The 22,579-nt window shown below is 42.0% G+C and overlaps 1 protein-coding gene across 5 annotated transcripts in view; it reads left to right on the top strand.

Annotated features, from left to right (window-relative positions):
• Camsap2 (calmodulin regulated spectrin associated protein family member 2) overlaps positions 1–22,579 on the top strand; it is an 83,388-nt gene that overhangs the window by 10,362 nt on the left and 50,447 nt on the right. For all 5 annotated transcript variants that reach the window (XM_075988104.1, XM_075988103.1, XM_075988101.1 and 2 more), the window contains exon 2: positions 6,138–6,397. In XM_075988104.1, the coding sequence (XP_075844219.1) occupies positions 6,138–6,397 (260 nt within the window). The remainder of the gene's footprint in view (positions 1–6,137; positions 6,398–22,579) is intronic.

Here is a 22,579-nt window from a genome sequence, read left to right as displayed (position 1 = left end):
TAGAGACCATGTCCCAAATCCCTGGTAACGTCTGCCTTCTGTCTTCCATCTTCTTTGACCTTCTTTCTTTCTACACCAGATGTGCCCTGTTGCCTCTTTGCACAGCACCATCTCTGCGTTCCACAAGGCCCTTGGCAGAGGTGTCCTGGCACCTAAAGACAGCCAGATCGCCCGAAGGAAAGATGTTCAAATAGAAGAAAGTTTCTTTGCCCACTGTGTTCCTCCCAAGGTCAGAGTGACTTGACATCCTCTCACACAGTGATGCCAAGAAGCTCTGGGGTTGGGGTAGAGAAGTGGTAACTCCTCTTTTGCATTATTCCCCAGTGTGTGAACCTTCAATGTTAATTTTTAAAAAAAAAATAAAATGCACTTTTATCTTAGGAAAAATGGGTCAGTTATTTAAAGGATGTCTCTGAACTTGGATTTGTCTAATTTTGTAATAGTTGAAGGTAATACAAATCTGGCAAAACTGCCACAAAAGATACGTATTCTCAGTAAATCAGATCACATGACATGGTGTTTGTTTCACTGTCAGGGATGTTTGCTGTGATCATTTGCCAAAGTTTCTCCACTATAAAATGAATTCTTTCCATTTAAAAAAAGATTTATTTTTATTTTACATGTTTGAATGATTTGCCTGCTTGTATGACTGTACACGTGTGTGCCTGGTACTGGAGGAGGTCAGAAGAATGTGTTGGGTCCCCTGGAAGTGGAGTTAGAGATGGTTGTGAGCCACCATGGGAGTGCTGGGAATTCAACCCCGGTCTTCTGTAGAAACAGCACATTCTTTTAACCACAGGGTCATCTCTCCAGCCCCGCTTTTTTTTTCCATCTTTAGTTAATAATTTATGGGGATTTGACTCTGTAAACTTGTGCCTACTATTTTAGCATCAAGTAATGATTTTGCCTGAATCTAACAATTATTGCTATCATTTCTCCTCATTTATTAGTTGATACTCTACTACAAGAAGAACTCTTTCTTTCCTATGTATTTACTTATCTGTTGGGGCAGAATCGTTGGTTCACCTTTTATTCAATGCATTTTAATCCTTTACTGTTATGCATTTGGTATAACTCAAATCGCCCTAGATTTGACCAGTAGGATTCCCTTCCATCTGGAGCCTCCGTCCCTTGACATAGTTGCACCACTTCTTACAGCATCTCCTTCCTCTCTGGCATTCATGCTCACACATAGTTAAGCACTGTGTGTGGGAACATAGGTGTTCTAAGCTATCCTGTACTTTCTCTGTACCAGGCTTGGATGGGAAGAATGCGGAAAACTAAGATACAGATTGTAGATTGCTGTGGAATGTTAATTTAGCAGAAATCTAACACAGAGAACATATAGCTACATGTATTTTTTATTTTTCTCTGTATAGTGTGTTTTAAATACTCCGTATTTATACTGACATTTACTCTTTCATACAACACTAAAGTTCCTTCTAGTCTTCGTCATATTGTAACCCCTTGGCCACTGAGAAACCTGACTCCTGTGAGTTTAGGTTTTTAGTGGCATTCAAGGGAATTAACTAGGCTGGTGCTTCCATAATGATCTGGAAGAGTGAAGTGGTGACCTACACTGGAGCATGCCGTGCGGCACGTGCAGTACTCAGCACATGGCTTGGTAGTGAAGCTCAGAGGAGGAAGGACTTCTTAATTGGTGTCATCTGTATTTAGACTGTGCTTTATTTTAGTAACAAGAGCCTGCTCTCTGTCATAGTTGTGTGCACAAGTGACACAGGACAGGACATTAGAGTAGGAAGGGGCAGAAAGAAAGATGTGGAAATTAAGGGATAATTAAAATCGCAAAAACTCAAACTTTTGGGAGTTTGTTTCTACTTTACTGGGCTAGCTGGCTTGTGACCTTCTGACCTGCCTCTACCTCCTCTCCTGCCCTAGAATTACTGGTACAGTTCAGACTCAGGCTGGTAGGCATGGCAGCCAGCCTGGTACTCTCTGAACTTATCTCCAGCCCCCCTTTAACAGTGTGATGTCAAAAGCATCTTTAATTGTAGCTTCTTAGATTACTAGTACTATGAGTTTCTTTTACTGTTAGTGATGGCTCTTTATGTTTTTCAGCTAATTGAAAGTTCAGAGTAGAGCTTACCTTTAGTTGGAGATTTTTAGAATTTGTATATCAGTGTTAGTAATTATTTCAGAAACTTTTTTTTAAGATTTGAAAAATGAGGCAGGACCCTCCTATCTGCTGCCCCTTACTGTCGTAAGCAATCTGTTCCTCTTGCAGGAATATGGATGAACTGGAGCTAGCCCTCTTCTAGACTGTTGCCTGAGCAATACTGTCGCTACTGCACTTCCAATGTCTGAATTTCAAAATGTAAATCTAGTCCGTTGATAGTAACACGATTGACATAGGTTCTATTAAAGACCTGGCACACAAGAAAGCTTGTCTTCTGTCCTTTGCAGTTCTCACAGTGCTATTTCACTCAGCCGTTCTGTAATTAGAAGTTTTTATTTTGCGTTTTGTTCTAGAGTTCAGAAAAGAATGAAACGTTTTACCTCTTTTTACTAATATTTTCTAATATTCTGTTTTGGCTTGTTTTTCAAAAAATATATGCAATTACAAATAATTTTGAAAAATAATATGTAAACCATTGTAATCTGTTTTGAAAGTCTTTTCTTAAGAATGTCCTTGAGGATTTGTGTTGGGTGTGGTGGCTCTCATCCCAGCCCTTAGGACACTCAGAAGAATGGCTGCAAAGTACTCAATATGGAGTTTTTCTTTCTTTTCTTTTTCTTTTTTAAGAAAATAACTGCTGTTGAATTTATCCCCTGACAGTTCCTACGAGTATACAGTCCACTCTTGGTTGCTGTCCCTCCCATGCTCTTTGAAACCCCAACTCTTCTGCCCTCCTTCCTCGAGTCCCTTTGCTTCCATTCCCTTTGTGACTTGATGAGTTTCATCAGGGCTATCTGTGTGTCCTGCGTATAGCGCTATTTATTGGAACCTGATGGGCTAGCTCAGTGGCATACACAACTAGCCAGTGTCTGTTCTCCCAGAATCCATGTGTACGAGAGTTTAGCAGGGAGGGAGGCCCTGTGAGTTACTTGATGTTTTGGTACCAGGCCCAGTCTGTGCAGGCTCATTGCAGGCGGCTCCAGCTGCGGTGAGAACATGATTGTGTTGGCTATGCTGTGCCCAGAAGATGGCTTTCACACCAGCTCTTACACCTCTTTACCCCTTCCTTCTTCTGTAATAGTTCCCACACCTTAAGCAGTGGTTCTAAACTTGCAGTTCGCAACCCCTTTGGGGGGTCAACCAACCCTTTCATAGGGATTACTTGAGATCATCAGAAAATAGATACATTACAATTCTTTTTTTTAAATATTTATTTATTATGTATACAATATTCTGTCTGCATGTGTTCCTGCAGGCCAGAAGAGGGGCACCATGTGAGCCACCAGGTGGTTGCCGGGAACTCGGGACCTTTGGAAGAGCAGGCAATGCTCTTAACCACTGAGCCATCTCTCCAGCCCTTACATTACAATTCTTTTTTTTTTTTTTTTTTTTTTTTTTTTTGGTTTTTCGAGACAGGGTTTCTCTGTAGTTTTGGAGCCTGTCCTGGAACTAGCTCTTGTAGACCAGGCTGGTCTCGAACTCACAGAGATCCGCCTGCCTCTGCCTCCCGAGTGCTGGGATTAAAGGCGTGCGCCACCACCGCCTGGCTTTACATTACAATTCTTAACAGCAGCACAATTACAGCTATGAAGTAGCAATGAAAATAATTTCTTGGTTGGGGGTCAGCACAACATGAGGAACTGTATTAAAGGGTTGCGACATTAGGAAGGGTGAGAACCACTGCCTTACAGGGTATGATGTCTTTAGGGCTGAACCAGTTCAACCGTCATCACCTTGAGCAGCCACATGTCTCTGTGTTTATTGCTGTTCGTTGTAAAGAGAGCCTTCTCTAATTCAGGTTGGAGGCAGAAATTTATGAGAACAGCTTGGTATCATGACAACTTTTTAAAATATTTATTTATTTATTATATACACATTATTCTGTCTGTGTGTATGCCTGCAGGCCAGAAGAGGGCACCAGACCCCATTACAGATGGTTGTGAGCCACCATGTGGTTGCTGGGAATTGAACTCAGGACCTTTGGAAGAGCAGGCAATGCTCTCAACCTCTAAGCCACTCTCCAGCCCAACTTTTTCATTCTTTAGAGGGTTGAAAAATACTTTGGAGAGGATTAAAGACAGGGTTTCTTTGTGTCCTGGCTGTCCTGGAACTCTCACTCTGTAGACCATGTTGGCCTCGAAGTCAGAGATCCTTCTGAGTTTTGGTATTAAAGGTGTAAGCCACTGATTAAAGGTGTTCCACAAAACTACTTATAAGCATATCTGAAGTAATGTTTTGTGTGTTTGTTGACAAGGTTTCTCTGTGTAGCCCCTGATTGTCCTGGATATCCTGGAATTCAATTTGTAGACCAGAGTAGCCTTGAACTCACACAGCCCCCTTCTTCTGCCTCCTGAGTGCTGGATTCACGTGAGTGTGCGCCACCACACCTGCCTGCGTTTGAAGCACTCTTTGATTTTGCTCTAAATGCTTACTCTTCTTGTACTACCAGGGTTGTTTTCAAAGCAGACCTTTCATCTAAAGTTTATGCTGTGCCTTAATAAAATGAAAATAGCACCTTGGCCTTGCATCTTCCACCTTCCACCCTTGAGAGCTTAGAATAGCAAAGCCATTTTTTTTAGTGTATTACCTGTTTAGAACTAAATTTCTGTATTTATAGCTGTGTGTCTTAGGGCAAGATAACTGTTCTTTGTTTTTTGTCAAACACATAAAAGGTGGATAGGATTCATGTTTAGAGCAATTGCCTGACAGTGTTCTAAGTATTTACTTCTGTTATTTACCTGTGTGTTGCCCTGCTTGTCTTTTTCACCAAGATACTGTAAAGCTGTGTGAATATAGATGGATGTGAAGCCATTAAGTAAACATTATGTGGATGTATAGGGGTGTGTGTGTGTGTGTGTGTGTTGGCTTGTTTTATGTCAGGTTGACCAAGCTAGAGTAATTTGGGAAGCAGGAGCCTCAGATGAGAAAATGCTCCCACCAGATTGGCCTGTGGGCAAGTCCCTGATGCATTTTCTTGATTGATAATTGATATAGGAAGGCCCAGCTCACTATGGTGCCCTAGGTGCTATAAGAATGCAAGCTGGGGAGATGGCTCAGAGGTTAAGAACATTGGCTAATCTTCCAGAGGTCCAGAGTTCAATTCCCAGCAACCACATGACAGCTTACAACCATCTGTAATGAGATCTTGTGCCCTCTTTTGGCACGTAGAAAGAACATTGTATGTGTAATAAATAAATTAATCTTGAAAAGAAAAAGGAATGCAAGCTAATGCAATCCAGCCGTGAGGAACAGGTTAGTAAGCCATGCCATCTAGGTTCCTGCATCCAGGCCCTGCCCACTCCCTCAGTGATGGGCCCTGATGAACTATGATGTGAAACTGTAGACTGAAACGAACCCTTTCTTCCCCCAAAATGCTTTTGGTTGGTGTTCTGTCACAACAGTAGAGCCCTGACTAAGACGGGTAGAGAAGCCTAGAACCCTAGTAATGAGTTTTCTTTTCTTTTTGCATTGCTAGTGTTTAGATGTCAAGATTACCTGTTAATTATTTTTACTTCTATTGTTGGAAATAAAATATCTGCTAAGACATTCTTTTTTTTGTTTTCTGTTTTTGTTTGTTTTGTTTTAGAGACAGGGTTTCTCTATAGCCCTGGCTGTCCTGGAACTAACTTTGTAGACCACCAGGCTGGCCTCAAACTTAACAGAGATCTGCCTGCTCCTTGCCTCTCATGTGCTGGGACTAAAGACATACACCACCACTGCCTGGCTCACCACACTCTGAAGCTTTTCTCCTTGTTTGCTTCTGTTGTGTATCTCAGAATCATATCTTCTATAGAGGGAATTTGTATCTTTCCTTTTAGGTCTTACGCCCAGCCCCCATGCCCCAGGGGAAAAAAAGGAAAATCATCTTGCCAATTAAAGGAGTAATTAATATTTTTAGAAATAACTTCAAATTCTGTGATGTGGATAGTAATTATTAAATGACACGTGTGAATTTTTAATAGAAATCTTATAAAAAGATTTTTCCCCTTAATCTTCATAGACAATGTGCCAGAGGAACTTGAAGAACCGTTTTACACAGATCAGTATGACCAGGAGCACATCAAGCCGCCTGTTGTTAATCTGCTTCTGTCTGCTGAGCTGTACTGTCGAGCCGGGAGCCTCATCCTAAAGAGCGATGCAGCCAAGCCCCTCCTGGGCCATGATGCCGTAATCCAGGCATTAGCACAGAAAGGCCTTTATGTCACTGACCAGGAAAAACTGGTAACTGAACGAGATCTCCACAAGAAACCCATACAGATGGTAAGTCTTTGTATATATGTAAGATTATTTCTAGTCTGAAATGTATATATTTGTGAATTGTACTATAAGGTAGAAGGAAATACATTTGAACATTTTTTGTGTGTGTGTGTGTGGTTTTTCGAGACAGGGTTTCTCTGTGGTTTTGGAGCCTGTCCTGCAACTAGCTCTTGTAGACCAGGCTGGTCTCGAACTCACAGAGATCCTCCTGCCTCTGCCTCCCGAGTGCTGGGATTAAAAGTGAGCGCCACCACCGCCCGGCACATTTGAACATTTTTATTGCCTCCATACCTAGAGTCTAAAAGCCATCTTGTTCTTACAAAATTTGCTTCCAAGTGAAAGAAGATTTTGACAAACTATTTTGGAATATTTGGAGCCTTCTAAAGTCTGGGAGAAAGAATTATTTAATTTTTAACTATTTTTATTTTACTTACTTATTTATTTGTTTATTATTTAATTTTTTTTGGGTTTTTCGAGACAGGGTTTCTCTGTGGTTTTGGAGCCTGTCCTGGAACTAGCTCTTGTAGACCAAGCTGGCCTCAAATTCACAGAGATCCGCCTGCCTCTGCCTCCCAAGTGCTGGGATTAAAGGCATGCGCCACCACCGCCCGGCTTTCAACTATTTTTAAATGCTTTTTTCTTTAATTAAAGTTTTCTTGTTTTAGAGATTACCTCTAAGAGATGGAAATGGACCTTGACTATCTTTGTAAGACAAACATTGTAGTTTACCTGCAGTGGATGGAGCTATAGCTCAGTGATAAAATTGGCACCTGAAAGACCTTGCCTGGGTTTGGTTTCCAGAGCCACACAGAGATGATATGTAAGGGGATGAGTTTGGATCCCAGCAGCCATGTTGAAGGCCTCTGACTCTATCACTCAGGGGTGCGGAGACAGGAGAGTTGATGGGGCCTGCTAAATTGCTAGCTTAGCCAAAACAATGGGAGCTCTAGGTTCAGTGAGAGACCTTGCCTTAAAGGTGGAGGGTGATAGAGATGGACAGTTGACACCCTACTTTGGCTTCCATGTGTGTACACCTATGCACACATACATATGCACACACCAAAATAATATTTAAAAATGTAACGGAAAAATGGGGGGAAAATCACAAATGTAAGTATTCATTTATATGCTTCAGTCATGATAAATTCTTACGCATTAGATACTTTAGCTTACTTAATAGCCATTAACTCATTCTGGTAGGAAATACATGTAGAAGGATTCTAAGTGGAATAGGTATGTAGGAACTCACAGATAGTCTATAGACATGAATCCAATTTTTTTTTCTTTTGGTTTTTCAAGACAGGGTTTCTCTGTAGCTTTGGAGCCTGTCCTGGCACTAGCTCTTGTAGAGCAGGCTAGCCTCGAACTCACAGAGATCCGCCTGCTTCTGCCTCCTGAGTGCTGGGATTAAAGACATGTGGTGACGGCACACATGAATCCAAATATTTTGAAGCTCACAGTGTGCTTTGGGTAAATTTCACAAAATACAAGCATCATCAAGAATGTTTCTGAAAAGCAGTCTTTTGAGATGGCTCAGTGGGTAAGAGCACTTGTCATACCATTGTGAGAACCTGAGTTCAAATCCTCAACACTAACATAAAACAAGCGAAGGGTGATCTCGTAACTCTGTAACCTCAACACTGTGGGGTATAGATACAGGAAAATCACTGGAGTTTGCTGGCCACCAGCTTTGCTCCAGGTTTAGGGGAGACTGGAAAGAATAAGGTGGAGAATGATGGAACAGACACCCAGCATATCCTTTGGACTCTGTGCATGTACACAGATGTGCACACCCACATAAAGAATGCTAAAAATTAAAGTGGTTTGCATACTTGAATGATTTTTCATGAGAATAGTAGTCTTGGGATAAAGAGCTGTTATATAGAAGGGTGTATTATAAAACTCAGGAAGAGTGAACAAAATCACCAGGTCTAGCAGTAAGTGGAAGTGACTCTGCTTTTTGTTATCTTTAAAAAAAAAAAAAAAAAAACCTCATTTAATACTTGTAAGGAATTGAGAGAAATTTCTCAAGAGTAATTTAGTTAAAAATTTATAAAATAAATTATTAAGGATAACCTGGAATGTTGATCTTTTCCCACATACGAGATTTTCAGTTCTCATTGATAGCTCCAGATTCACATATGGTTACCCTTCCTGACTTGTCTACATGTGCACATGTCATGTGTCAACCATTCACTAGCTCTAGGGACAGTTAAATTCTATTTCTGAATATGCCACAGTCAGCTCTTCAGGATTTACTCTCTTAGTTGGATTCATATGGCAGCTACATCCACTTCTGAGTAGCTGGAAGTCTCAAGGCTAAGTAGATAGTTACACAGCACACTATTGATTCTGAAATAGCATTCGTTTGAGAGCTGCTCTCTCAGACACAGGTATGTGTTAGGTAACCCAGATGTCCTAACATAGCTTATCTATCTTCAGTCATCTTAATAGGAAAACAAACTTTACATACTGGTTACAGTTTTTCTAGTGCAGTTTGTATGTGTGACCAAATAAAGTATTCGGTACACATCGAATTACTTTCTTAGGTTTCTTTCACCCCGTAGAGCTTGCTGGCAATTTTGAATGTTTACTATTTACAAACTAATTTAAATAACTTATTGTGCTCCTCTTTTTATAGCTCTGGCTTCTAATTGTTGACTATTATTACAACTTCAGACCAGACTCCATCAGTAGTGTCACATTTACAGACCTGTATTGAATTGTATACTTTAATTTTTGTCAGAATCCACAGTTTTTCAGTTGTAACTTTTTATTGTTGCTCTTGTAAATTACTCTTTTAAAAGCCTGTATGAGAACTTTAATGGTGCCGGGCGGTGGTGGCGCACGCCTTTAATCCCAGCACTTGGGAGGCAGAGGCAGGCGGATCTCTGTGAGTTCGAGGCCAGCCTGGTCTACAAGAGCTAGTGCCAGGACAGGAACCAAAAGCTACAGAGAAACCCTGTCTCGAAAATCCAAAAAAAAAAAAAAAAAGAACTTTAGTGGTAAAATTTTGCTAAGAAACTTTTTAAATGTAAAGTGAGAGTTATTTAAATTACCAGTTGCTTCTTTGTCTTGCTTTTTAGAAGGTTATCATTTAAAATAATGTTCTTCCAGTGAATGTATTGATACCACACTTTGCAGTTCTGAATAAGCTTAGTGGTTTTAGTATATTTTATTTCTTTGTGTATGCCTTGCAGCCTTGGAGTCAGAGTAAATGTAATAGTGTCAGAAGAATCATCTTGACTTTTTAAGACAAATATTCTTCCCGATTCTTTTTTCAAAATGTACTTTACTTGATGTATGTGAATATGTATTTTGCCCATATGTATGTGTGTGCACTGTATTCATGCCTGGTGCCTACAGAGGCCAGAATAGGGCATTGGGTCTCCTGGAACTAGAGTTACAGGTTCCTTTAGCTTCCATGCGGGTTTTGGGAACCCAGGTCCACTGCAAGAATAGCAAGTGCTCTTAACAGATGACCTAGCTCTTCATTTGATTCTTTATTATCAAAGACTAAGACAATATAATACTTAAAGAACTAATTTAAATGGTACGTTTCTCCTTTATTTTGACTCTGCCTTCTGATTGTTGGTTGTTAAAACTTCACACTAGAGTACATCGACTTCCTCACAATTGTGTGTTTGTGAGAGTGGTTTTTCAACAAAATGTTTTAGTTTCTTTTGGGAAATGGGATTAAAATGGGGTGAGAGGGATGAATAGAAGTTTCCTTGTCATTTGATATATTTCTGTATTGGTGACTTTTGCATATAATTACATACCTGTTTTAAAGCTTACAGAGAAGAAATTTAAGTTCAAGAAGTGATCATTACCTGAAGTGGTTTCACAGTCAGCCTTGATTTTGCATTAGCAGATTCAGCTGGAATTGAAGCTACTTAAGGAAACAAAACCAAAACTGTCCATAGCGTGTAGTAATATGAGCGGCCGCGGGGCTGCGTCCCCAACACCACAGCCGCCTGCTCGGCTAGCTTATGCCCCGAAATAATTACACACAAACTGTATTCATTTAAACACTGCTTTGGCCCATTTCTATCTAGCCTCTTCTAGGCTAATTCTCACATTAATTTAGCCCATTTCTAATCATCTGTGTAGCGCCCCTAGGTGCGCTTACCGGGAAGATTCTAGCCTATGTCCATCCTGGGTCGGCGCTTCATTGCTTGCGTCTGCCTGGGAGCTGGGAGCATGGTGTCTCTCTGAAGGTGTCTGCTCCCGAGAGGAGAGCTGTCGAGTCTGAGCTCACTTCCTCTTCCTCCCAGCGTTTTGTTCTGTCTACTCCTCCCACCTATCTTCTAACCAATGAAATGGGCCAAGGCAGTTCCTTTATTAGCCAATGACCTTCCTCCATCAATAGCGAACAGCTTTTTTCCTTGTTATCCCCTCAACAACTTATTTTAACAACATGTATAGTGTTAACTCTCTGTTGGGCAGGACAGGTAATGTGGAGGGAGGCATTATACATAAGTACTCCATAGACGAGGCTTGAATAGATGATGGTCCTCTAGCCAGAGCGGCTGCATCAGCACCTGTAGGGAAAGAGGGCTGTGTGTGTGCTTGTTCTGCTTTGACCAGAGTATTACTGTGTGCCCTGCCAGCGTTGAACTTGTGGGATCCTTCCTGCTCCTGCCTCTGTCACATTCAGTCCAGGGGCTTCTAGTTCTTAAAATCTGGTTTTTATGGGTGGTTCTATGATCAAGTATGTACAGGAAAGGTTTATCTAATCCGGAGTTTTATTTTGTGCATATGATATCACATAGGGCTTGGCAGTGTGAAGTGATTTGCCTAAGAGAGTCCTGCTCTGTAGGGTAGCTAGTTAGAATTAGAACCTAGGCATAGATGTGGGTTTCTAAAGCATGTCCTGGCTGTCCTAGAGCTCACTATGTAGAGCAGGTTGGTCTGGAACTCAGAGGAATCCATCTATCATCTAGACTGGAAACTGAGAGATCAAACTCTTGGTTGTGAATTAATTTTCCAGCCATATTTGTTCATGAATGTAGGGAAAAAGTTGACATCCATAAAACTAAGTAAATGTGCATATGTATATAATGACATGAGATTGTTTTTTAGATATGGTTTGCATGACAAGGTCTGTTATTTATTATTATGTAAATCAAAGTATTTAATTGTAGCTGGGTCCTAAAGGCTCCCTCTGGGGAGGGGGTGAGAAGGCGCAGAGTCAATGGCATAGACTTGAGGAGTAAGTCAAGTGGCAAAGCAGACTCATTTACTCAGCAATGGGGAGAGCCTTATATACCCTCCTCCCAGCACCCAGGCTGTGTTCCCATCTGTTGACATCGCATGGTCATTCCTCATTGGCTAGGCACAATCAGGACCTTTGACAGTGCTTGTTGCTGGACCCTCAGACAGCATCACGTGGTTGCCCCTCATTGACTAGGCCTGAGCAGGTCCTCTGTCAGCACCTGTTGCTAGGCCCTCAGGCAGACTCCGGGTTGGCTGTCTCTTGACCTTGTAGGCCTTATCTTCCTATACTTATTTTTTTTTCACTTTTTATTTTATTATGTTTTAATAAAATAAAATAAAAACATGAGACTGGGCTGGCTTCCAACTTCCTGTGTAGTTGCCTTGACCTTATACTCTCCTGCGTATAACTCCCAAGTGCTGGGATCCCAGATGTAGATGTGTATCACTACACCTGGGTCTTGGTGGGCATCAGATCTAGGTCTTCTTGCATGTAAGGAATCTCCCAACTGAGCTACATTTCCAGCTCCCAGATTTTATATTGAAATCCTTTATTCTAATGAATACAGAAGAAGTAACGTATTCTGTTTACTTAATTATAGTTAAAGTAGGATGATATATCACTGGATAAGTAAGGCATCACATGTTTTCTTCTGAATTGCCAATGTTGTTGTGATGGAAGCTTTATTTATTTACTTGTCAATATTTAGTTAGGATGTTTTTGGTGAGAGGGTTGGTGGAGTCTTGCTACATAGCCCAAACTGATCTTAAACTTATAATAATCTTCCGCCTCAACCTTTGAGTTCTGGAATTACAGCTGTATATTGTTACCTGATATATATATGCACACACATATATCTGTGTATATATATTCCAATATATATAATTGATATAGCATTATGACTAAAGCTAAATAGTTGTGATCCACCTGTACTATACTGCTTTATTATACTACCAAGGCAGGGTCAATGAAGTTGTAGCTATGATGTGGGAGGTCCTTCTGTGTATGTGTTGCTTTTATTGGTTAATGAATAAAGTTGTTTCGGCCAGTGGCTTAGCGGAATAGAGCAAGACGGGAATTCCAAGCAGATAGAGTAGGAAAAGCCATGGAGCCACCGAAGGAGACAGACAGATTTTACCAGTAAACCATGAGCCTTGTGGTAAAATATAAAATATTAGAAATGGGTTGATTCAAGAAGTAAACTAGCTAGGAATACACTTAAGTGATTGGTCAAGCAGTGTTTTAATTATACAGTTTCCTTTCTTTTCTTTTCTTTTTTTTTTTTTTTTTTTTTTTGATTTTTTGAGACAGGGTTTCTCCGTAGCTTTTGGTTCCTGTCCTGGAACTTGCTCTTGTAGACCAGGCTGGCCTCGCACTCACAGAGATCCGCCTGCCTCTGCCTCCCAAGTGCTGGGATTAAAGGCATGCGCCACCACCGCCCGGCTTAATTATACAGTTTCTGTGTAATTATTTTGGGTTTGGGCAACTGGGAAGCAAACGAGCAGTCTCCAACTACCTAGCTAGACAGAAATGGTGGAAATATATACATATCAGTTTTTTGGGACAGGATTTCTTTGTAGCTTTGGAGCCTGTCCTGGATCTTGCTCTTATAGACCTTGAACTCACAGAGATCCGCCTGCCTCTGCGTCCTGAGTGCTGGGATTAAAGGCGTTTGCCACCACTGCCTGGCTGGTAGAAATAATTTTTTTACTCTTAGTAAAGGTATTTCCTTTTGGTTTTTCAAGACAGGGTTTCTCTGTGGCTTTGGAGCCTGTCCTGGAATGAGTTCTGTAGACCAGGCTGGTCTCGAACTCACAAAGATCTGCCTGCCTCTACTTCCTGAGTGCTGGGATTAAAGGCATGTGCCACCATCGCCTGGCTGGTATTTCTATATATAAAGAAAATTTATCTTTTATTATGTTCTATGCTTTGTACTCACTGTTCACTGAGAGGGTATCTTCACTTAAATAATGAGCTTAAGAATTTAGTGAGGAAAGCACTGGGGCATGTAGAAGAAGCAGTGGGCCGCTTCCCTCCGCCCGGCTCCTGGCTCCCAGCTCCCGGCTAGCTTTACCCCCAAAATAACAACACAAAAATTGTATTTATTTAAACACTGCCTGGCCCATTAGCTCTAGTCTCTTACTGGCTAACTCTCACATCTTGACTAACCCAGTTCAAATAATCTGTGTAGCACCATGAAGTGGTGGCTTACCAGGAAGATTCTAGTGTATGTTCATCTTGGGCTGGAGCTTCATTGCATCTGACCCAGAGAGGAGAGGCATGGTGATTGCCTAACTTCCCTTCTTCCCAGCATTCTGTTCCGTCTGTCCACCCACCTAAGGGTTGGCCTATCAAATGGGCCCAGGCAGTTTCTTTATTAACCAATGAAATTAACTCCTCCATCAGGGGCAAGCCCCTCATCAGAAGACAGGAGGTGTGTTCTCTGAACTATCAGCCTAACAGTAGACACCAACCATGAGGTAGAGGATGGCTCTGCTCTGTCCTAGGAAAAGCAGTATAGGATAGGCTGACTAATAGGGTGGGATGAACATGGTGACCGAATTGACAGAACTGTTTGACCCAAGTTTGTCATACTGTGAAGTGTGTTGTTTATTAAATTGAAATGTGTCTGAGGTCAGATGGAAACTGAAACTAAGAATTTTACCTTTTTTCCTGAGTGACAAGATCATGGAATAATGGTCATGGTATTCTCTGTATTGTACGCGCGCATATGTGTGTGTGTATGTGTGTGTGTCAAAGGGAGGTGGGGGGAATATGAGAATGAATACTTGTGGAGGTCAAAGGGTAACTGGAATTGCTTTTCTCCTTCTACTTTTATGTAGGTTTTGGGAATCAAACCAGGTAGTTAAGTTTGCATTTTACCTATTGAACCATCTTGCCAGTCCTTCATCCAAGTTGTGAAGGAATTTTCTTGACTGGGAAATGAAGGGTGTGGTGTTGATAATGTGTGTGTGTGGGGGGGGGATAAAAGGCAGTGTTTAGTTGTAGCTTTAGCATAAGGTACATATTGGGAGATGTCAGGAATTGATGCCTCAGAATGGGTGGAAATGGCCCGGATGCTGTGACAAATGTGTTCTCCTAGAAGGAAGGGAGACTTACACAGACTAGGGGTTAAACCCCACAGAAAGGGTATAATCAGATTTGTGTTTCAGAAAGTCGCTCTGGTAGTACTGTCCTCGGGAGGATAACATTGCTGGGGCCTGAACTACAGAGGAGACGAGCTGGGGAACTGTTTTGGGAGAGATGGAGGGTTTTGTTTCTTAAATTCTGTGAGATGAAGGTGAATTTTTGACTTCTCAGAGGTGGAAGATGAAGAGAGATTACGAACAGGAAAAGAATTCAGGCTGTACATCACACCTCTAATAGTTAATTGGTAGTTAATAGTTAGAAGCAAAGAGCCTCTTAGTTTTACCCATTCTAGAGCTCCTCAGGATTGAGATGGTCTTCATTCTTAGCTTCTGTTCTCCCTCCCGTGCGTCTGTGTGTGCCTGTGAGCCTGTCATCCCTTTGGCCTCATCCTTTCTGTTTGAAGATGGGGTCCCCCAACCTAGTCTAGTTGGCTGTCAGGTGCCCAGGACTTGGCCTGTCTCTGCTCCCCTGGGGCTGGGATTACAGATTTTTGTCACCATGCCCAATTTACTTTTGAAATCATTATTTTGTTATTTTTTTTGTGTCTGGGTGTATTTCCTGCATGTGTATCTACACCACATGTGATGCCCAGAGAGACCAGAAGAGGGCATTGCATCCCCTCTTTTTTTTTTTTTAACTTAAAAAACATTGTTAGATGTCTAGTAGATTTCAGCTTATTCCTAGAGAATGAAACCAAAGTGAAGTTCCTCAAGAACAAATGATAGTCTGCAGCTGTTCCACCCAGCCAAGGTTAACTCCAAATTGCGTTTACATGGAGTCTCTTTTGTGAAGACAGGGCCATGATTATCGCCACATTATCAGTGCCTGGCCAAAGAGATGGAAAATCAATGAACATTTGATATACTCTTGAGTTTTTAAGAATTAGATGCGTTTTGTAAGATCACATCTTTTTTAAAAAAATAAAATAAAAGAGTGCAGTATTGCTGTGCTTTGCTAGGCTTGGACTCAGAGCTGAGTTCTAGGATTATAGCTCATGCTTCAGCATTGCCAGTGCATAAATTTCATTGATTTTCATTTCTATGAGCCTATGGGGGTCATTTTCTTTCAGCCCACCACAGTTCCCTATTGTTACTACTCTGCTCATTGTCTCTGTAGCTTATGAAATCCAGATGTGGCTATTTCTTATAGGGATATCTTGACCTTTTTCAGTCCTCTTTTCCACACAGCTCTTGGAAGACAAACCTCGTGCTGGCATCACAGTCTCGTTATTGTCAGAGAGGAGCCATGTTTTCATGCACAGCCAGCTGGAAAAACTAGCTGACAAACTTCCTCTCAGAGTTTTTTGAGGGTTCACTGACGCTTTTGCTGGTGGTTATTTTTATATAATAAAATATATTTCGGTGTACTTTGGTAACTTGTTTTAGATTTTGAGGTTTGAGGCACAATTTTTGGCTTAGAAGCAAGTATTCTTGGAAAACTTTCAAATTTGGAAAACTATAAAGCACAAACATTTAGAAATAGAGCATATGTGACTGCTTAAACTACATCAGGCATGTCATCTTGTACAGGGAGAGAACAGGGCCATCGTCTTACATTGTGTGACTGCTTAAACTACATCAGGCATGTCATCTTGTACAGGGAGAGAACAGGGCCATCGTCTTACATTGTGGGACAGGAAAGAGCAGTTATCTGAGCAGTGCTGGACACTCCTGAGCCGCTCTGTGTAAGCTCCCCGTGGGGATGAATCTGAAAACACACTCTCCTCTTCAGCCCTGACTTATAGAATGTAATCTGCTTTCATGAGCTTTTCATAAAACCCACTTTCATGGTCTCGATGATTAATTCTTCCTTTTACATGTCTGATTGGTTCATTGGCAACTCCACTAATTCCTTAAAACATTAATTGATAACACTTGTTATGGAAATGATTAAAATTAAGTCTAAAAAGTGTCTTTAGATTTTATTATGTAATAAGCTTCTGTCCTAACTGGAAACATACAACCAGTGATTGTAAACCTATAAAAATGTTCCTATAGAAATTTTTAGATTGCTTTGAGGTATACATTTCATTTGACGCTTTGTGGTAAGAAACCAAGTATTCACATTTTGAAGAATTGTTCTAAGTTAACACTAGTACCTGTACATATTTATGGGGCAAGTGTCCCCTTTCAGTATATAAAAGCGATGCGTAATGACGGGCTCAGGATAATTGCATACCTGTTGCTCCAGACCTTCGTCATTCCTTTATATTAGGAAAATTAACTTCCCCTTTACTAGATTTCTTTTTCCTTTTTTTCTTTTTGTGGTGTGTGTGTAGTGTGCATGTGTTCACATCTGTGTCTGTGTGGGCACATATGTGTGTGGGTGTGTACAAAAGGATGCATGTGCATGTGGAGGCTGACGTTGTTGTTGTTGGGTATCCCCACTTTTCCACTGTTTTCAATAAGGCAGATCTCTTAGCCACACCCAGAGATCCCTGATATGGCTGGTATTGTAAATAGGTGTTGTTTCTTTCAAGTATTTTTTTCTTAAGATAATCACATGGCCTTCCTCATTTATCTTGTTAACATGTGAATTAAGTGTTTTTCAAGTTTTGTGTTTTTTTGTTTTTGTTTTTTGTTTTTCGAGACAGGGTTTCCCCGTGTAACAGTCCTAGCTGCTCTAAAACTAGCTCTTGTAGACCAGGCGGGCCTCAAACTCACAGGAATTCACCTGCCTCTGCCGCCAGAGTGCTGGGATTAAAGGTGTGCATCACCACCGCCTGGTGTGCTTTTCAAGTGTTAAGAATCTTAGTTACCTCTGCTGGTCCTGGTATATTAGCTCCGCCTCCATACACACATATGTGCGTGCACACACACACATACACACATATATGAATGATTTCATTCCACTCATTCTTTTTTTTTTTTTTTTTTTTTTGGTTTTTCGAGACAGGGTTTCTCTGTGGCTTTGGAGCCTGTCCTGGAACTAGCTCTGTAGACCAGGCTGGTCTCGAACTCACAGAGATCCGCCTGCCTCTGCCTCCCGAGTGCTGGGATTAAAGGCGTGCGCCACCACCGCCCGGCTCCACTCATTCTTTCATTCATTTAGAATGACCATTATGTGAGAGAGGTTTCAGTGTCCCTTTGGGGGTCTTCAGTGGCGGTTTAGCATATGTGTCTGAGCTCTCTCAACCTTCTCCCTTCCTTCCTCCTTCCTTCATTCCGTTTCACTGTTTTCTTTTATTAGGGCTTGACAGGAATGACACCATTATGATTCTAACAACTTTTACCTTTCTCTGAAAGTGTTACTGATCAATCATCCTACAGTTAAGTTCTGATTGAGCCTTGGTGCTGAGATGGTCTTGTGTGTTCCCACATTCAGGGGAAGCGATTGGTGAGCAGACACCAGTGGCAAAGCCCTTTCTAATCATGTTAAGAAGCAAGAGGGTTTAAAAGTTGTAGTTTTCACACTGGATTTGCCTGGAGTTCACTATTAAGTTCAATGTTTTTCTTTTCTAGAGACGTTCGTTATTATCCCCAGGGCTGGGCCAGCACTGCTTTGTTAGGAGTTCTACTTCTGCAGACCTTTGACAGGGAATGGGGCAAACTTTTAAAAGAAACTAATGTTTAAAAAATAAAACAAAAGACTAGTAAGTGTATAACAAAGCAGCTTGCATAATTGTAGTAGGAGCTGCGGGCTGTGTTCCTGCCGCCCTAGCTCCTGGTTGCCTGGCTAGCTTTAAACCCGAAATAACAACATACAAACTGTATTCATTTAAACACTGCTTGGCCCACTAGCTCTAGCCTCTTACGGGCTAATTCTCATATTTTGCCTAACCCATTTTTAATAATCTGTGTAGCACCAGTCTTACCGGGAAAGATTCAGCATGTCTGACCTGGCAGCTGGCTGCATCGCATCTGCCCTGGAGAGGGGAGCATGGCATCTGAGCTCACTTCCTCTTCCTCCCAGCATTCTGTTCTGTTTACTCCGCCTATCTAAATTCTGCCCTATGAGGCCAAGCAGTTTCTTTATTACTTAACCAATGAAATCAACAGATTGATATATGACACTCCCACATCACATAATGGCTTTGGGCCATGAGTCTGGCCCTAAGGGTGGGCCATTAGATGAGCCCCGTTTCTTCTGTTTAGCCTGTCTTATTTTTATGCAGTTGGGTTTCCGTTCCCTAAGAGAAATTTATTCAGGTGTATATGTAGTATTAATTGGGACACAGACATTTTCTTATTTAGCCAACATGTAGTCTAGAGCTAGTTTATCTTGTAGTACCCATGCCTGTGTGGAATTTGGAATGTATAAATAGAGAGTGAGAAGCCATCTGTACAGTTCGAACAAATGGTTACATTAGGATGTTGTTAAAGTTACCTGGTGGACCAAAGGATCCCTTGAGTTGACTTCTGGACAGCTACTCACAGTAACTATTGGTTGTGAAGCAAGTATTCACGGAAATCTTTTGTAGTCGGTCCTTCCCACTGGATTGTAAAAATACATCCAGCTGGAAAAACTGGGTGACAGAAGAAGTGGTTGTGATGAAACTCTGATAAAACCTAGTCATTGACAAGAACATTCAGTTATTTTCATAGCATAAACTTTAAGATACCTCTTGTGTGATAACCTCACGCCAGGGCCATCACGCTTTTGAAATTTTCATGTACCTTTTACACATCCACATCAATGAGAAGTCTGTCGTATGACTTGAGAGCGTGTTATTACACGTGTTTCTGTAGAGAAGATGGAGTTTAACCTGTAAACTGCCCAAGGTAAAGGTAGTTCTAGGTTAGAAAGGCCTGACTCACACCCAGAAGTGTATGGACAGTACATTGGAGTTTTACATTACTAAATTAAATTAAGAGGGTATTTTAAGAGAACCCAAGGGATTGAAGGAGGTGAGGCTGGATCAGGGAGGAGTTGGAGGTAAATATCGTCAAAATACGTTGCATGAAATCCTGAAAGAATTAATAGAAGTGTTTATTTTTTAAAGACATTTCAGAACTTTAACCCTGAGGAAGTTAGCTAAGATTACCAAACAGTTTTAAAGCATTTTATTTTTGTAACCTTTGTGAAAAAAAATAGTTGTAAGTAATTGGGCATTAAAATGTCTCTAGAGGCTTGATCCTCAAGGTGAGACTGTAGAGAGGTCTTTCCAGGCCATTAGAGCATGTCCTTCCAAGGGATAGCACAACTCCAGTGGCCTCTTCTCTTTGACCCTCCTGCCGTGGGGTGAACAGTTTTATTCTGTCACGACTCCTGCCATGACTTCCTGCCAGTGCCACAGGCCAGTAGGTGAACTAAAGCCTTCAAAGCTATGAGCCAAAGCGAACCTTTGTCCTGAGAAGTTTCTTGTTACAGTCACAGTAAACCAACACAGTAGTCATTTGTTTAGTCAGAGTGGTAATTCAGAGACTTTGGAGGTGGCTCAAGCCTGGAATCCTAGCATTAAGGAGGCAGATGCCTCCTTAGAGTACCCTAAGTTCCAGGACCGTGTGGGGTATTAGCAAGACCTGTCTCACAAAACAAAACAAAAAAGACCTGAAAAACAAATAAATTAAAGGAAATCTTTTCTTAAGGTTTTCTAGATTGATAAACAAAACCTAGTAAAGATAACACAAACACAAGAACTTATCTCAGCAAACCATAAATGTTTGTTTTTTTAGGCTTGTTGCCAAAGGTCATAACAATCCTTTTTCAGGATGATAGATAGCTTCTCTGTGGGAAACCACATAGCCAGGTAGACAACCTGGGTCTCACCTGATAGAAAAGCACTTGAATTTAATTAAACACTGGAGTGTACATGTCCAAGGTTACAAACATACATCATACTATAATCAAGAAAATCGATACATTGGGCGCAGAAACATATGACCATAGAAATACAGTTCAAATGTAACATCTAGAAAAGCTTACAAGAGTTGACTAAAACCTTGAGACAGAGAGACTCACCCCATTAGCTAAGAAACTAAAATAGCAGAAACAAAATGTACAGTTCAAAGGGGGGGAGGGTTAAAACTCAGGGAAATGGTGCAGAATTAAAAAACAAAACCTTGTGAGATTCTAGCTAAGAGTACATCAGTATTTTTTTGTTTCTTTTCTTGTTGTTGTTACTTTTTCTTTGTGTCTTTCATATCATGCCTCCTGATCCCACCCATTTTCCCCTGACCTCCAAAATAAAACAAAATAAAATTTAAGCGAACAAAAGTAGAAAGGGAAAATCTCATCATGGAAGCTGCAGTGTGACAGCAAGTCACATTTTTACGTGCGGGTATTTATTGCACTACATCGAAAAAATCATTGGTCTGACTCAAGGTCCCTGCATCGATTCTGGGCCCTCACTGGGACTCTTTCTGGACATCCTGTTGCTGCCCTGTGTTGAGATCCTGCAGCCTTGGGTCTGCAGGACCAACCCCCCACCCCCTACCCCTGTGCTCCAGCAGACCACAGATGTTGTGGATCAACTGGGCCAACACACAACCTTGATCTGGGCCTGGTAGTTGCAGGGTTGGTCAGCCCGCCAGCTCCACCCCCCCCCCCCCCCCCCCCCCCCCCCCCGTCTTCAGCACCAGGATGAGCTCTCCAGCGCTGCCCTGGCTAGTTCACCTTTGCAGCTGTGAGCAGGAGTCGGGACCAGCTCTCCTGTTTTGCTTCTTCCGGATCAATTCTTCCACACTTCCACTTTGAGGGCCAACTCTCCCAAGTGCTGCAACTGGTGAGGGCAGGGACAGCTCTCCCACTTTTATGAGGTCAGGTTCAGCTCTCCCATGCTCATGACATTGGGGCTGGTTCACCCACACCTCTGCCAACAGGGTCATCTCTACTGTGCTGCCCAGGCAAGGAGCAGGGCCCACTTTCCTGAGTGCTGCAGCTGGGGGCGGGGGAGGGTCAGCTCGCTGGTATCTCTGGTATCTGTAGCAGGTAGTGGGGACAGCTCTCCCATGTCCACAGTGTCGGGCCTGGCTCACCCCAATATCTGCTATCAGGAGTGGCTCTATTGTCTGCTCAGGGGAGATGCAGGGCTTGCTCTCCTGAGTGTTGCTACTGGTGGGGGGCAGGGCCAGCTTTCCCACCTGCCTCAGGTGTTGATGGGTGGGAGGTGGGGAGGTATTTCTACCCCACCCATGTGGCCATAAGACAAGTACATCAGCATTTTCAGGAAACTTTTGAACTGAATTAGATTCTTCCTTCCTTTGTACGAATATGTTAATGCTTAGTTTTTGGGAAACGCTATAGTAATTGTCTCTAACTGTACCTGTGATCCTGTGCTGAGAATGGGTTGGAGAATTGGTGGGCCAAGGGCACCTCTCTATGCTGAGAGAGGCTGCCTGCCTGCCTGCCGAGAACAGTGACAGTGGAGCCCCCAGAGCCTGCTCACCTTCTCCCAAGAAAGGACCCGTAAGTCCACAGCTGAATCTCCTGGCCTTCATCTCATGATTTTCTGTAAAGTCTAAGACCACCATGGGATTGAAGGGGAATTTAGCTCCCCCTAGTCTGGCCAAACTCTGTATATATTCTCCTCTTTTGTAGTCTTAGGCCCAGATCTCATGGCAAGGAAGGAAGCTAAGGTGGTGGGTTGTGCACCTGAGTGTCTGGAAACATTATGGCCAACCTGATGCAAACCTGCTTCAGCCTTTTGTAATCTACTGCTGTTATGCCCAAATCCGCAAAGTCCCCCAAAAGCTAACAAGGAGAGCGAGTCCCATATGTAAAAGCAAAGAGCCTTCATTTTATGCAAGTTTGCAAACCCAGTCTCTCCGCATGTCCAACGTATTGGAATAAATGGAGAGCCCTGAGCTCAGTCAGAGTTGGGTTTTTATAGTAGTAAAGGTAGGGTGAGGGGTTTCTGAGGTTCAGGACCCCTGATT

Source organism: Microtus pennsylvanicus, chromosome 10 (assembly GCF_037038515.1).
Source record: "Microtus pennsylvanicus isolate mMicPen1 chromosome 10, mMicPen1.hap1, whole genome shotgun sequence".
In the NCBI taxonomy this organism is placed as follows: domain Eukaryota; kingdom Metazoa; phylum Chordata; class Mammalia; order Rodentia; family Cricetidae; genus Microtus; species Microtus pennsylvanicus.
The sequence above is the reverse complement of the archived record's forward strand: the minus strand, read 5'-3'. Positions and strand labels throughout refer to the sequence as shown.